The sequence below is a fragment of the Onychostruthus taczanowskii genome, unplaced genomic scaffold (assembly GCF_017590055.1).
Source record: "Onychostruthus taczanowskii isolate IOZ18803 unplaced genomic scaffold, ASM1759005v1 scaffold53, whole genome shotgun sequence".
NCBI lineage: Eukaryota > Metazoa > Chordata > Aves > Passeriformes > Passeridae > Onychostruthus > Onychostruthus taczanowskii.
This window is the reverse complement of record NW_024502902.1, coordinates 3,566,979-3,583,350: the sequence shown is the minus strand read 5'-3', so window position 1 is coordinate 3,583,350 and position 16,372 is coordinate 3,566,979. Positions and strand designations below refer to the sequence as shown.

The following is a 16,372-nucleotide window of genomic DNA, read 5'->3' as shown; positions in this document are numbered from 1 at the left end:
GTCATCCCCCTGTACAGAGGCCACACCTCAAATCCTGTCTTCAGTTTTGGGATGCTCAATACAGGAAGGACATTGAGGTGCTGAAGCCTGTGCAGAGAAGGGCAATAGAGATGGTGAAGGGTATGGAGCACAAGCTGAGGGATTGTTGGGGCTGTTTAGCCTGGAGAAAAGAAGGCTCAAGGGTAACCTTACAACTCTCTGAGAGGAAGTTGTGGCAAGGTAGAGGTCAGTCTCTTCTTCCAGATAACAAGTGATAGATCAAAATACTTCAAATTGCACCAAGGGAAGTTCAAGTTGGCTATCAGGAAAAATTTCTTCACTGAAAGAGTGGTTAAACATTGGCTCTCCAGGAAAGTGGTGGAGTCACCATCTTTGGAAGTGTTCAGAAAACAAGTAGTTGTGGCACTTTGCAATTTAAAGTTTAGTGGGCATGGTAGTATTCAGTCAAAATTTGAATTAAATAATCTTGAAGGTACTTTCCACCCTTAACGATTCTATAAAGGAAAACAGAAAAGCTTAAGAAAGTCTACATGAGGACAATGCAGCTTGGATCCTTGGCCCATGTAAGATAGGAAACTGCCCATCAGAGGCAAGGGAGTCAGTGTCTCTGGGAACATTTTCAAAGTCCACCTGAGAAGATTCTCAGAGTACAGGAAACAGCTTGGAAAGCCTTGTACTTTCCTGTCTGGGAAGCTGTGTCTCCAGTTTTCTCCTGGACACAACGGAGCAGTCTGTGTCTTGAGACAGATGGTGAAGGAACTGATGAGAGGAGAGGAATAGTTCCCGAAGTCCTCCCAGCAACAAGTAGGCTCAACTCATCTGAGCAGCCCTTTTCAGGTGAAATCCAAGCCAGTGGGTTGGACCTTGCACCTGGGACTCCTAATGACATTCAGGATGCATGCTGCAGTGTCAGCTAACAGTGTAGGAGCAGGAATCTCAATGCTTGGACAGACAGAGATAGGAAAGAATTAGCTCTAGCTGACACTCACAGCTGTGACAGAAGTGTTAACAAGTTCAATATCCTTGAAGTTTTTGGTATAAATTCTCTATATAATTGGTATAAATTAGAAGAGTTTTTAAGAGATGGGAAGAACTCTTAGCACATGGCTGGTTTTCCCCACTGCTGAAAAGGCCAGAAATACGGCAAGAAAATGGACAGATGGTACAAATGGTGAATGCAGGGATCTTCCTTTGCCTTACCACTTTCCTTCTGTGGCTTTTTCTAAGCCAGATCAGGGCATGTAGAGGAAGAAGAAAAACGAAGTCTGTGCTATCCCCATTCTTTGCAAGTGGATTGAGGTTTTCTTTTCAGTAAAGGTGCTGATTCGTGGGTTAGTTTTCTGGGCTCATTCACCACATCTTTGCTGATAATTAGGCAATGGTTTCCCTTCAGCAGTGGAAGAAATGGGCAGCACTGCTGTGATGTTTTCCACTTATACAGGATGTGGGATGAACTATTCTGCAATCAGCTTATCATAGTCAAATAACTGTAGTTTGCCAGCAGGGCAGAAAGGCTTTCGATTTCATGAAAAATATTGTAGCAAGAATGGGAAACTGTGTGAGTTCTTTTTACTGCCACCATCAGAGCTGGAGGGAAGAAAAAGAGGGAGGGGATTTCCCCAGTATTTTTAACTCAGTAATGGGGATTTCTTTTTTACACTGCACCGCTTAGACAGCTGATACAGCTGTGGCTCTGAGCCGACCTTAGAGACTCCAAGGTCTAGACTCTAAAGTCTAAAGCTGGACCAAGTAGCTTAGAATGTAATCTCTGATTAAAACTTAAAGTGAGGACATCATAGAAAAAAATCACACCCTTGGTCAGTCAGGAGGAGATGTCTTCATCCATTTCATCATCAACCCCAGCACTGACTGGCAGTGTTATTGGCCCCTGTATAAAAATCTCATAGCTACATCTTCAGGCATTTCTCTGTCCTATCTGAGGTTTTTAGGCCAGTATGAGGCAAACTGATCATACACCTGCTCAGCCTCAAAGCTGACTGCTATTTTACACCAAAATGCAGAGCATGGAAGTGTTGGCACAGTCTCCTACTGGGATCTGGGAGGGGAAAAATTAATCGGTGAGGTTTGGAGTGCCACCTGAGAAGTGTGAGGAATTTCTATGCCATTGGAGCCAGTATTAACAGAAAACCAGATTTTCTTGTGAAGGCAAGTCCTTGTTAGTCTGCGTTCTCCAGCCTCATTAGTGAGCAGTCCCAATGGGATTGATGCTGAAGTTACATTCGTGTCCTGAGGACAGAAACTGTCCATCTATCTAGCCTTCCCTGCAGAGGTGGCCTTTCCCACCTGTGGGTCTCCTCCAGGCAGATCCTGGACAGAGCAATGGCTGTACTGGCTTTGGAGGTCCCTCAGAGAAAGGTAGGCTCCAGTGCTTGGGACCTTGTTGGAGAAGGCTGTTTTGCACGGCTGCTCATCCTGTCTCTGTGCTGGAGGTGGAGGCTGGGAGAAGGAAGCATTGGCTGCTGGTGTACAGGGGTCAGCTGGAGGCCCCCCCTTCTCACTCCCCTCCATTACACTGACAGTATCACTGTCCTGCAGGTCCCGTGGGTCAGGAAAGTCGGTGTCCAGCTGGCACATGGCCTCAGCTGGTTGTGAAGCTGCTTTGTCCATCACCTTCTCATCCTGTTCCAGAACCGGTGTTGGTGAAGTGCCTCCACTCGACTGGAGAGCCCCAGGAGCAGCCATGGCCTGTTGGGCTTCACCTGCTGTCTCTTCCGTGAAGGAGCCCTTTTGGAAGCCCTGGGTTCCCTCGATACAGTGAAAGAAGTTGTTGGGCAACACATTCACGTCCTCTGCCAGTGTGCAGAGGTCTGGAGAGGGGAGAGCCTGGTAGCAGTCACCATCCTTGCTGCCGCTGACCTCCTGGCTGAAAGGTTCATAGGTGAAGTAGACCTGGCAGGGCTCAATCTCAAAGGAGTTGGAAAGGTGGAAGAAGAAGTAGCCTTGGTTGGTGAAGCAGCTGGATCCAGAGTGCACACTGGTTTCTGTGGGAGGATCAGGAGTCAGGGTTCCCTTGGAAAGTAGAAACCGGGATTCCTGGTCATTCTTCTGCATCACCTCGAGTATGGAGATCTCTGGGATTGTGCTGTTCACGCAGTAGGAAGATGTGGAGAATGGGGAGGAAAGCCATTTCTGGTGGGGAAGAAATACAAGAGAGAGAGAGACTGTGACTACCAAAGTATTGCACTCAGAGAGGAACCAAAGATTTCTTCAACTACGGCCACAGCAATCAAGTGATCCCTTTTCTGTCCAAGTAAGGGTTACCCGAGGTGGTGGGGAGGGAAATTCCCACTCATGATGTCTCATCTGCAGTATTTTCAGAGAGAGTATGTCGTTCTGTCACATTAAAATTAAGAGTGGATCTTGTCAGCCTATGTTTTGAGATTTCTGGAGTAGGGAATTTAAGATGGAGAATTAAAGTGAAACAAAGGGAATAAAAAAGGTAGGAAAAACCCTTACAAGACCATAAGATGAAGTGAAGCATGAAAAACAGTATTGAGATGCATCTCATGCAATCTATTCCTAGGTGCTGAACAAGCTTCTCATACATCCACATGGCCGTATGCAGATTTCTTGTCTAAAGTGCTCTTCCAGGCCCCTTGTGCCTAATTTTCATAGTCATCATGAGCAACATCCTTCAGTGCATCATTATCCTTAAAAATAAACTGGTTTCGATAACACCCAAATCCATTGCCTTTATGGCTTGTGAAGCAAATTTTTCAAGTTCTTTCTGCACTGATAAAGTGTCTTGAGTGCCGGCTGCACAACCCTGTCCCCCTACTCTGTACTCTTTCCCTGCAGTTTAAGCTTTCTAAGCATTTTACACCTTGGCTTTTCCAAAGCTTTGCTGTTTCTGAGCCCTCTGCAGTTTGTTTCCATCCTCCTTAAAGCAAGATGCCCCTTGGGATCACCTCCCACGTCTTGCATCTGACGCTCTCTTTAATGCTGCACAGAATGGTAATTGTCTCCTTGCAGCTGCCCATGCTCACAGAGAGCCTAGGGAGGGGAATAGTGGAGTGGGAAAAGAAGGGAAACAGACAAGAATGCAAGGAATAGCTAGGTGCTATCCAGTGTGATGGCAATTCACAACAGGAGGAGAGGAGAAGCTCACAGCAGGAAATCTGGGGACAAACTGGGCAACCTAGGGCAAGTAGGGAGGCACTGAACTGGGAGGGAGGGGGATCTTGAGAGGCCAAGCTCCTTCCTGCAGGTCCCTTGCTGTCTCTCAGGCTGCCGATTAGGGGAGCAGGGTGCTGTGCTTTGTGTGGTTTGCCATTTCTTTGTTCGGTAATTAGAGATGCCTCAGCTGAGTGTCAGGTTTTAGAAGGTCAGAAAATAGAACGTGAGCAGAGAACCCAGCAGCTGGTGCTACAGGCGCATATATCATGTGTGCATGTGTAGGTCTGTCTGTCCTGGGCACGTGCAACTGGCTGCTCCTTTCCATTATTTCTCCCCACCATGGCTCCATCCCCAGCCCATACCTGAATGTCACCTCCATGAACTGAAACGAGTGGGGGAAAAAACTTTTCAGGGTCTGGGATGTGAATCTTCAGGATCTTCTTAAACCTTAAGGAGAGACAATAAGAAGGACAAATGAAGCAGAGCCTGATCCTGATCACCATCACTGTGGTGGGGGTGGAAGAGTGCCCTGCAATTCCCAGGTACTGCCCTGGCATGGGGGAAGAGGTAAACTCGAGCCTGAGGCCTCTCCTTCCTCTCGAGGGTCTGAGAGGCACTACTGCGCCACAAGATGCATGGAGATGAGACAGATAAACCTGGCACTGGAAAATACATTTCCCCCAGCCTTTTCCCTGGGGAAGGACAACCCCTGGTTTTACTGGTTTCTTCCCTGCCTTGCCTGGTCACCTTAACCTCTCCACCTGCCCCCTTCAGCCCCTGTCCTGATGACAAGCTGAGCAGGCCTCCCGTGTTTCCAAGTTCCCACTGCTGTGAGCTGCCCCTTCTTTGCTTTGCTATCACCACAATGACTCAGGACCATGTGGCCTGAGCAGGGCCATCCCTGGGAAAGCTCTGCCACAGCTCTCTGCCCTCCTAGCAGGATGCTGCATGGCATAGCCAGGGCACACAGGCCATGCAAGCCATTTGAATGAGTATGCCTTGCATTGTCCAGAGGCCTCTCCTTCCCTGGAACCAGTGTGTTGTCATCCTGAGGCAGCATGGAGTGATCTAATCTGCTCCTCAGCTTCTCAGAGTGGTTGGATCATCTTGTCATCCCTTTGCTGAAGCTTTGCTGTAGGATGTTGTGAGGAAAAACCCTCCTGACCTCTGGAGGCAATCCGTGTACTCACTGCAGCATCAGAGCTTGCTAGCTCTTGCATATAAACTACCTTACATCATTGCAGATGCTATTTTTATTCATGCATGTCTAATCCTTCCTGCATCTTACCTCAGCATTATTCTGCACTCAATTCCCCTAGGTTAATTATACTTTGTGGAGAAAGGAGGCCTTTTTAACTCCTTCTGTGCTGTACATCTAGCACTTCCTCAACTTTGTGTTGTGACTCAGGGCAAAATAGCGACCAGTGACTTTCTCAGTATCCATCTTCCTTCAGCATGGTTCTCTGTCTTTCCTTACAGAGAAACCATCCAGCCTCTGCAACTTCATCCCCGAGAATGTTTGTCCCTGCTCCCTGCCATGAATATCAGCACCCTGCTTCTTTACCCCTGACCTGAGATGGGAAAACCTGTGGCTGTTTCTAACCTTGTGCCAAGCTGAGAGGTCACTGTTCCTATTATGGTGTTGAGTAACCTTGTGAGACCCTTTCAGTCCTCAATAAAAGCAGTGTCTGGGTAGAAACACTGGCAAAGAGGTCTTGAAGCATCATATAGGTTTTATCAGTGTGTGAGGACTGCACAGACCAGGAAGAAGCAGAACTGTGCTCCTCACTTGGGAATTTTGCCTGCAGGCCCAATGTCATCTCATCCTGCCTGAGCTCTTGCTGGAATGTTTAAATGAGAAGGTAATGGTAACCAGGCTTGCTTGGTCCCCGCTACAGGGAGAGTTCCCAACACAGTGATCTGCTTTTGAAGAGGGAATTTTGATGTATCCCTGCCAGGAAACACCACTCTAACCCCTGGGCAACAGATGTGCTGAGGCAGCTGTTTTAAATTTAGCCAGGGCATGGCACCAGGTCACAGGAGAATGGCACAATACGACAGTGCTGGTGAAACCACATCATCCTGGGTGGTGTTATTTTTCCACAGGCCAATATCAGTCTCAGGAGGCTGGGCTGTAAACCATAAATTGGTTGGCTTAAAGCCATCTCTATCCTGAGTAACACCAGGAGAAAAATAATCTGAGTTTTGAGAATACACACAAGATACAGGAGAGGAACAGAGACGTAAACTTAATTCTCAATTACCATTTCAGGGTCCGTAAGTTAATGAGGAAAGCAGTCCCAATGATCACAAAGATGAAAGTGCTCACTATCAGAACTGGCAGGACTGGCTGGGATGTTCCTGCAAGATGAGAAAGAATGAGGAAATGGCTGTTAAAATCCAACCAGGATTCTGTAGGTAGAAGCTGCAGCCCTTTCATGGCTGTTCAAGGTGATCAAAGTGGGCCTTTGTTACAATTTTTATATAATGTTGTAATATTATCTAGAATTTTAATATACAGGTCAGAGTATATGTGAGTTCTGTATAGGAAGCCTTTGAGCTGATATGGGTTTCAGAGTCTAAGCATTGCTTAAGAGATAATTTGTGCTGAACAAACAAAGCTTGAACTCCCTGGTCATAACAGCACCACAGCTAGGGGTGGTCACAGATGAGGTGGCACAGTCTGCTAGTTGAGGTGTCCACCAACCTGTTTCATTGCCAAGGAAAGCAGGGACTCTAAAACCAGCTAAAGTGGGGTTGGAGGCTTGAAACAGCATTAATGGTCAGTGGGGGAGAGAGAGTCATGGGGTTCACAGGTCTCTGAGAAGGCAAGAGGATAAGGATACAGAAGGTTAGGGATCAAGGGACTGGCTTCTTTCTTTGGAGAGGTGTAGGGAAGCATTAGGAGGCTAGGAAGATTACAGCTTTACACCATGTTTTAGTACTTGGATTGTAGGGTTAGGACAAAGAGACTGGGTTCCCACATTGCAAGGGCTGCCAGCACTCCTCAGGCTTGTTTGGCATCATCTCAAACATTCCTTAATCTGTCTCTTTCACACATATCTCCCCAGTGCACCTTTCCTTGGTCTTGCTATTCTGGTGCCTGTTTCCTCTGCCTGCCCCTCATCTCCTCCCATCCCTTGTGTCCCTAGGCCTGGTCATGCAGAGAATCTCTGGAGCATTTAGGAGAGAACAGAGAGAAATAAAAGATGGAGGGGACATTTTTAGCACATTCTTTCTTTCCCTGTCCTTGAGATGCTACTCAGATCACTTTGTCTCCTCTGCCTCTGGTAGCCTGGTTATCTTTGGGTCTTGGTTGCTATGACAACTGGTTGCGGCTGTATCCAATTCACTGACATCACACACTGTCAAAATTTGATCGCCACAGCAACACAGTGCCCTTTCTAAACATAGCTCCTCTGTTTATACCAAGACCAGGAACAACAGGGAGGGGTTGAGCAGACGAAGGATGGGGGCAATATGAGAAGGAATAACCTCTACCTGATTATTTTTTGGAAAAAAAAAAATGACAGAGGCCACAGCCACCGGCACACTGAAGGGCATTATCTTCCAAGGCTGGAAGTTCATACAGTGACTGATGCAAATCTCAGCAGACCTTTTTTGAAAGAGTCTTATCATGCATGTAAATCAGTACGTCTCTCCCAGTTTCCATGAGATTTTGCTTCCCAAGCTCGGGTGTTCCTCAGCTCAGGAGCTGAGAGCTGTTTCACTGCATTTCACTGATCAATACCTACACTGAACTGGGCCATTTTAGGAAGCTGGGAGAATGTTCCCAGGTAACATTAGCATCTGGGAAAATACCAGTCTTGGCCACTGCTTTGGCTGGTTAGACACCTGGCCTTACTGCTCCGGGGAAGCAGTCCCTGATTTATACCTTGTGGATTTTACCTGGTTTCTGGAAGTGAGAGTGGCTTTGCTGAGGTCAGGGGGTCTTTGGCCTTAAGCTGTGATGCTGAGATGATCCCACCTAACAGATCAGGAGGGACAGTCTTCAACCTTTCCATTACTCTTTGGTCAATACAGCTCTCCCTACACATCTTCCTTCTGCTTCTCACCCTCTTTTGGCCATTCTACCTTGTTTGCCCTGAGTCCCTGTTTTCCCCTCCAGGTCAGACTCCCTGACTTACCCTTATGGTCAGCATGTGTCCTCCACAGGACTGGCTTGCTCCAGTCACTCCATACGCCTTTGTAGGCGCTTCTGGCACTTGGCCTTGCACGGACAGATGCCTCATATTTTGAGTTGGGAGAGAGTCTCTCAAAATTTGTCCACATCTGGTCCTGTTCAATGGGCAAGTTTGCAGCCTCCTGGGAGTAGGGCAAATTTAGGACATCGTCAACTCTGACCCATCTTCTCCAAAACCCTCAGAGAAGACTTGTCTCAAGTCCTTACACCTTGTGCGCAGTTTGTTCACCCTGAAGGAAAATTCTTCTTTGCTTTGCTTTTCCCATACCTTTGAGGTCTGTCCTGGAACTGTCTGAATTTTTTTGTGACAGCACTAAGCAAAATAGGATCCCCATCTGCCTCCTTGTCATCACCAAACACTGGCAGCAGGTGACACAGACTAAAGGGCAGGGGCTGTCATCCTCCCTCCAGCTTCACCAAAACTGCTTACATCCCGAGAGGAGGCCCAGGAGCAAGTCTTGGGGGACATAAACAAGACCAGGATTCATCCAGGACTCACATGGTAACACGTCCCAAGTTCCCCTCCGTACTCACCTCCCAGGACTGACTCACATGTCGGTACCGCACTTGGTACTCCCGCATCCCATGCAAATAGTGAGAGGAAATATTCAGGCTCCATGTTAGGTTGGAGGTGTTTTCAGTTATGTTAACCAGCTGAAGGTCTCCTGGAGGCCTCAGCTTTACTGGAAAGAGAGAAGAAGCAAGGCTGATATCCCCATACTCTGTCCATAACAGGACTGCACACCAAGCCCCTCAGCAGCAGGACATCTTGAGACGGGTAAACTCACACAGCCAGCAAAACAATGTCCCAAGCAGACGTTCTTCTTCTGGATTAGTGAGCTGAATCCTTTCAGCAAAGACTGAAACATGCCAAAGCTGTCTTAAAGAAGGGAGAAAGCACATAACTAGAGGGGGCAGAGGAAGAGCAGCAAGACTTCCCATCCTTCCTGCAGCACACATTTTTCATGAGGGCAGCTATCATTACCAGTTTGAAGCCAGATATGGGGCAGGACAGAATGTGGCTGGCATGGCACTGCGTGACAGAGGAGCAAGTGGCAGGAGTCAGTATTGTGCTCATTGTAGCAGGGGACAAGCAAAAGACAAAGGCCTAAAATCAGCTGTGGGTGTTGCATAGCAGCAGACGAGGAAGGAAAATTAGCTATCCTCTCATGAGGAAGTTTTAGGGACCAGAAGGCAGATGAGTACTCACTATTTTCAAATGGATTGAAGTTTTTTATTTGCTCAGGTATTATGGTTTTATTCTCTCCAGTGTGGCAGTGGACAGACAAGTTAAGACGGTCTGAAATGGTGAAGCACTGATTCTGCAAGGAAAATTAACCATTAGTGGCAATGAAACCTCGTGAATAAGCATTCAAATTTCTAAGCATTGCCTATGCATAAGATGATTAGGCATACTTGACAATAAATATGGAAGGTACTTGTGGCAGAAGGGCATAAATCTCAGTGGTGAGTGAAGAATCAAAAATTTATATTTCATGTGATTGGAGTTTTTTGTTTGTTTTGTATATTGGCAAGAAGGGCCCAAAATATTGTGATACGCTAGTTTCCTATATGTGCTGACTAAGCAGGAGAAAAGTTACTCCCTATGGGTGACATTTATTGAGAAATTTTATTTTTACCAGATCATTTTATGTTCCCTGGTAAGACTGAAATCACATTAGTGTTACACTTGACACTTGAAATGCAGTGATGCTGAAGGGCCACATACATCCTACAGTACTGAATAAGCAACAGAGAAATTATCTTGATTAGAAAGAAAAGATTTTGGAGCTTTGTACCAACCCTACAATTTGTCTTTGCACATGTTATGCAAATGTATGAAAGCTTGTCTGTCATTAGAACTGATTGTGACTTTACCAATAAAAATATTAGCTCAAATTTGGGTGGGTGTTTTCTGAAAACACGGGAACTGCAGTGACACTGGATGTGACTGAAAGAAGTACATAATGGATCCAAAATAAGGCTGATTTAAATAAAGAATAATAGCTAAAAGATTTGCACCACCATTAGCTCCAATGATGTGTTGCTGTTGCATCTTGCATTAGATACATCTAACCACACTTCACAGTAACTAATGATCTGGAAAGTGGTATTGGTTATTTCCAGGAAAAAGAGATCAAGAGGTGACCTCAGAGCTGGTGGTGATGCCCATCCCTCCTCAGAGGAAGGGTGATTCAAACACAGGTGATTCAGACACGGGACGCTGCCTATGATCTGTCTGTCCTGCAGCTCTTCTGAATGTGCCACCACAGCTCACAATGAAGCCAATCCCTCCTGCAGAGGAGCCCACGGGAAGCACCTATATCAACAGCACACAACACCAAGCCCCATCCCAGATCTGGACCCAGGGACTACGTTTGGGCTTTTTATACTACCCCTGGATGTTGCACTGCTTATACACCCAAAATGCATATATAAATCCTTTCCCCTTTGTCCTTAGCCAGGACATCCCAGATGAATTACTCACATTAACATTTTGGTTGAAGGTTTTGATGCATCTCCTCAGTCCTGTCATATCCTCTGCCTTGGGTAATTTGCAGTGCTTCTTGCGTTTTTCAGGTGAGGGATATAACTCCAGTAAGCTGGAAAGTTATAGTTTGTAGTTAGTCAACATTATGTAACACTAAAGGGCTTTCAAAGCATTTTTCATCCTACTGTATTTGCTGAACAGGTTACAGTAAAGATTTAATCCTAATTTCTCTCCCCAGTGTATCATTCAGACAAATTTTATGTGCTGGCACATGGAAGTCAATGCACCCCAGTTATTTCAAGCCAAATATAACAGCAGATTTCCAGTTTCAAAGATTTCACAAAATCCTCTTCCTATCTTCTCTGCTTCCTGTTGATATCAGAGGGCATACAGAGCCCAAATCACCTACAGCAACCTGGTGCTGGAAGACAGGTGCCTGTTTCACCCCTCTAGGATTTACAAGTCTCCTTCCAGACACTGACAGTCCTGTAGGATCTCAGATACTCAGTGACACGTACCTTCTGAGCCAGGTCACATCTCAGTCAGCCAGGACAGTACATCTCAAGTGGCAGCACTACACCGTGACCTCTCTTCTGCTCTGACAAGAGAGCCCCAGCTGAGCTATGGCACGGGGTGTGGCAGGGTGGAGAGCATCTGTGGGGCTGCAGTGGGGCAGTGTCTGACTGAGGTCTGAGGTCAGATCAGGCCTGGGACCCACTGACAGTGAGGAGGGTTTTCTTCCTAGAGCCCTGGCCAAAGAACGACACAGTTCCACATCCAGTCCCAATTCCAGCCACAGTCTCTGATTCTGGAGCAACACCAGTGTTTTAGCTTTCTAGAGCCGTGCACCAGCCCCAAGATACATTTGCCAATCTAACCCAGCTGGAGGTGTCTCTATGACAGTGACAAGTAACCCACCCAATGACAGAATCACGCTGAGCCTCTCCTTGTGGCAGGCACCCAGGGCAGTCCTGGGCTTGGCTGGTAAGCCTCTTGGCTGCAGATATCCCATTTGGAGATGACAGGGACTCAGCCAGCCCCCACTGCAGTACTGGCCAAACACCTCCCCTCTGCTGGGAGGCACATGGGAGAGGAAAACATGAACTGGAAGAGACAAAAGAGCCAGGGAAGAGAAGGGGGGACAGTATTTTTCTTCATTCATGATTACACAAGGTGCAACATCTCAGCTCATCCTGGCCATTGCCAAATGGCCTCTGTATAACTTCAATTCCACCCTTCTCCAGCCCCATCTCCATACATCCTCATTTTCCATTGAAAATGCCTTTCAGTCCCGGGGGTGTCTGCCAAAGAAGAGGGATTTTTTGAAAAGTGAAGTTCAGATAGAGCCATGGAGCTGGAAGATGGGTTGTGCTAGACAGTTTGGGACTCTCAGATGGCAAACACTGAGCAGTGGCTGCCAGCATCTCAGCCCACATGGACATAGAGACAGAGTTCAAGACAAAACATCTCAGCTCTCTCCACTATACCTGGCCTGGAAGGGGAAGCCTACATTTTTGTAAAATGGCATTGTTTTTCCTCAGTCTCTCCAGTCACCCACCTGTCACAAAAGCCTTTCTTTGATAAAATCTCCAGCTGGCATGGTGCTTCAGCCAGGTCCCTGCCCGGGTCCCAGTCGCAGAAGAGAGCCGCCCGTGAGTCATACCAACAAGTGAGGCTGGAGGCACCTGCCAGCAGAGAAGAGACAGACAGCAATGTGGCTCAATTAACAATGATGCTTGGTGTTAATCACCACTCCGGACAATGCTGCCCCATCCCAAACTACTGACTGAATCCTCTGCTGGACAAGTCCAAGTAAGAAAAGCAGTGCCACTCATTTCCCTATATCCTTGTAGGCTGATGTGCCCATCAGAGACCTGTAATATTGCAGCCTCCTCTGGCTGCACGTTACAACACAAACACTGCACAGCAATATACATGGCACACACCCTGCCCTGGCTGACTCCCCTCCCTGTTCACCCAGCCAGCACAGGTGAAAAGAATCGCTTCTTACCTTGTGCTGAGTCTGATGCCCACGAGGGAGGCATGAAGCTGAACAAGCAGAGGTGAGACAGCAGCAGCAGTGAGGGCTTCATCAGTACTGGTGACACACTGAAAGAGAGAAGACAACCCCACAACACAGCTCAGGAAGAAAACTTAGGAAGATGTTAAGATGTCATCTCACAGGAGACATCCACTGTCCTAGGATGCAGTGCCAGTCTTCTAGCTTCAGAAACTCATATCCCTTCCACTCCAGAGTCTTTCCCCTCAGCACCTCACTGCTCTCCTGCCTTGGGTGCTCTGCTCAGCAGTGAGGCTGTTCACAGGGCAGCACAGAGGCTGCCTGCAGGAATCATGTCTTCTGAAAACGCGTGAGTGAGCGCACAGCAGTCCGTGCGCGTTGTCTCAGGCTGCCTGCTGACTCAGGTAGAGAGTGCTGCCTCGGCTGTGCACAGCTTGTGCTTTGAAGAGCTTCTTTTTTTGGTAAACCCTAGGGCTGAAATAACTAGGTGCTTGCTGAGTAACAGGGTCCTTGGATGCAACTGACAGAAGTTAGTTGCAGAGCTCATGGCTTAGGAGGCAGATTTTGAATAGCATGTTTGGGACAGGTGGGGGAATCAGGGAGAAGAAAGTGTTTACCACATTCTAGAAAGTCAAGGCTTTACCATATAAAAAATACTACATAGTAGTTCACAAACTATGCATCATCCCCTCCAAGTAGACCCCTTGCTCTGCCTTGGAAGGAGTCATGATTTTAGGCGTATAAGAAAATTTGGGCTTTGTAAGTAGGAAACTCAGCAGCAGCCCTCATCCAGCCAAAGCACCCAGGGAGCCTCCTTGTCTTATAAAGCCTGTACAGTCATGTTCCATATTAGGCAGACTGACCTTACAGTCTTCTCATCCAAGCCTCTCTCTTTCCCCATCCACCCGGACACCCGGACCTTGGGATCTGCCTTTGCCCACAGGAGAAGGAACCGCCCCCACCTCTCACCAACCCTGGAGCTCAGGCAGACCTGGGGAGAACAAGATGGAAGCCCCACTGGACCTTGCTGGGACTGCCAGAGGGGTGTGAAGAGAGGGTTTATAAAGGGCCAGCATGAGCTTAACACCAATTCCCGTTGTGATAAAAGATTAGGTTCAGAGGAAGAAAAACATGATGACAACACGTTAGCAGACAGGAGAGAGAAAGAGAGAAAGCAGGCGGCATGGTTGTGAGATGCGGGGTATGATTTGAGAGGACTGTGGAGAGACAGAGAGATAAATATGTTCTCAGCCCTTCCCAACAGCAAGATTCAGTTTGTCAGATTGAAACTCCTTCTAAGATGCTTTCAGATCAGCCAGCCCCATGTGGGAGAGAGCTGGCATTGCCCCCTTTACCTTCCAGCTCCAGGTACTGAGCAGTCCCGACAAAGGGGTCGGAGGTTGGACGGCAGCAGGTGCTGAATGTCAAACAGCGAGGAGAAGGGTGAAGGGAAAAAGGGAGAGCGATGAAGGCAGATATCCTGGCTCAGTGCGTGTCCATGAGAGAAGAGGTGCCTACACCCCAGCAGTTCTGCTCCAAAGCTGCTTCTCTCACATGCGCATGGTCTCTGTCTTCTCCCTCTCACCTGTGCACAGGAAGCTGCTGCTTGCCTGCCTTGTCAGACTGAGACAAGGCCCCAGAGTATCGAAAAGGCTAGTAAGGCCAAGAATAAAAAAAAAAAAAAACAAAACCAAACCACATTCTACTTCCTGCTGATAAAGCAGTAAGTGCAGAAACGGGTTAGAGGGGTCAGGTGTTAGCAATGCTCAGACATTCTGGGACCAGTTTCAGACCATTGCTGGGAGTCAAGAAAGCAAAAAGGACCTCTTGGGATACTTGCAAGACCCATAGCTTCCTCTTTTAGACATCCAAATGGATCACTCATATTGCTCTCAGGGTCTACACAAGTTTACAGATCACTTTGAAACTGGGGGCAGGAGTCTGTCTACAGTAGAAATACCATGGACTACTTTGTGAAAAATAGCTGGAGTTACTGACCTGAGCAACACCTGAATGAAACCAGACATGGCTGCCCCAGTTTTAGAGGACCCATGCTGGATCACAGCGGGGGTAGAACCAGGTCAATGCTGAGTGTGAACAAGTTTGAGGCACACCCTCACACTTGCAGATGGTGTGACACCACAAGAACACCCATTCCACTGCCTCCCTACCCAGCCAAACACCCCATTCACTCCACAGAAGGAAGAACCATCCCTCTCTGACCTGAGCCTTGCAGCTAGTCCAGCCAGGCAATACCACCCTGCAGTAGCTGCAGTGCCTCTTTTGTATGGCTTGTCCATTCAACAGGCCAGAAAAAGATACAAAAATGTTTTCACCTTCTTCCAAAGCTTCCTATGCCCTCACCTTTGCAGACAGATAGCCCCTTTCTTTGCCTTCACATCCCAAGCCAAGGCAGATGTACAAATGCAAATCCACAGCCTGATGGTTCCCGGTTCACAGATAGACATGGACCTGCAAACGTGTCCTCACAGCCCTTTCTCTTTTCCATACAGAAATAGAATTCTCTGAAGTGCAGCACATCACGTTTCCTGTCTGGTCTGGGCTGCGCAATGATGGCCGCTGGTGTGAGGCCACATGATGAGAGTCTCCTCTTACATGAACAGTGGTCCCACACTCCGTGCTCCTCATCTTTCTCTCCTAAAGCAGCTCAAGGCCCAAGCTCGGGTTTGGCAAGAAGGTTTTGCTGACCAAAAGTTGCCAGAGGCTAATCTCAAGTCTCCAGGCAGTTTTTGTTTGAGGACTCTATGAACCTGGAGGATGGGACCTAGTATAAAAACAAAGTGATCTTGGATTCAGGTAGTGGAAAAAGGGTGTAGGTGGAAGATGGGTTTTTAGTCACAGGAAGCCCAGCCCAGAGACTGGATGTCAGAAGACACTAGACCTCAAAAAGAAATAGTGTTGGAGACAAACACAGTAGTTTGAAGGCAGAGCCATTTTGCAGAAGGCTGCAATAGTCAATCCTCCTGGCCATTTCTGGGAAAGCATTGCAGTTGATCTAGAACCAAGCACTCACTTAGCCAGCAGTAGTGGAATGCAGCACCTCTTTCTTCACCACACACAACAAGGACCAGGAGTCTTGAGAGCTGTCATTTGAATGCATCTGAAAACTCTTGTCAGGCCATGCTTGGGGAGGATAACTAGGGAATCAAAACCAGCCAGCCTCTGCTGAAGAGGAGCAGGGGAGAGGATGGGCTGTGTGCTCTCCTGCTCTGGTAACTGCTGGCTGTGTATGCTGCACCCTGGGGGCTCCCATCAGGATGGAGATGTAATGGCATGGATTATCAGGCCTCAGACCACCTTTCCCAGGAACTCTGAAAATGAATGCAGCTTACTCTGGCACAGAAATCCTCACCCTCTGTGAGTAAGTTATTGGACTCAGCACCATTGCAGCTGCAATGGAACATTCATAGTAACCACAATTTTTCCTGTTTGTCCTTCAGGCTAGAGAAATCTACACTTTCCTTAAGACCAGAGATCACTTTGGGAAAGCAAATGCACA

General features: G+C 47.5%; 1 protein-coding gene across 1 annotated transcript; it reads right to left on the bottom strand.

Moving 5' to 3' along the window:
- Positions 1 to 2,239: 2,239 nt before the first annotated feature.
- Positions 2,240 to 14,288, bottom strand: IL2RB (interleukin 2 receptor subunit beta). Its single transcript, XM_041416838.1, has 10 exons — positions 14,208 to 14,288; positions 12,844 to 12,941; positions 12,391 to 12,517; positions 10,830 to 10,944; positions 9,552 to 9,663; positions 8,876 to 9,024; positions 8,286 to 8,463; positions 6,402 to 6,498; positions 4,500 to 4,584; positions 2,240 to 3,150 (listed from the first exon to the last, which is right to left on the bottom strand). Exons 2-10 carry the CDS (start codon positions 12,923 to 12,925, stop codon positions 2,269 to 2,271), a joined length of 1,827 nt encoding a protein of 608 aa, XP_041272772.1. The 5' UTR covers positions 12,926 to 12,941; positions 14,208 to 14,288; the 3' UTR covers positions 2,240 to 2,268.
- Between the last annotated feature and the right edge of the window lie 2,084 nt (positions 14,289 to 16,372).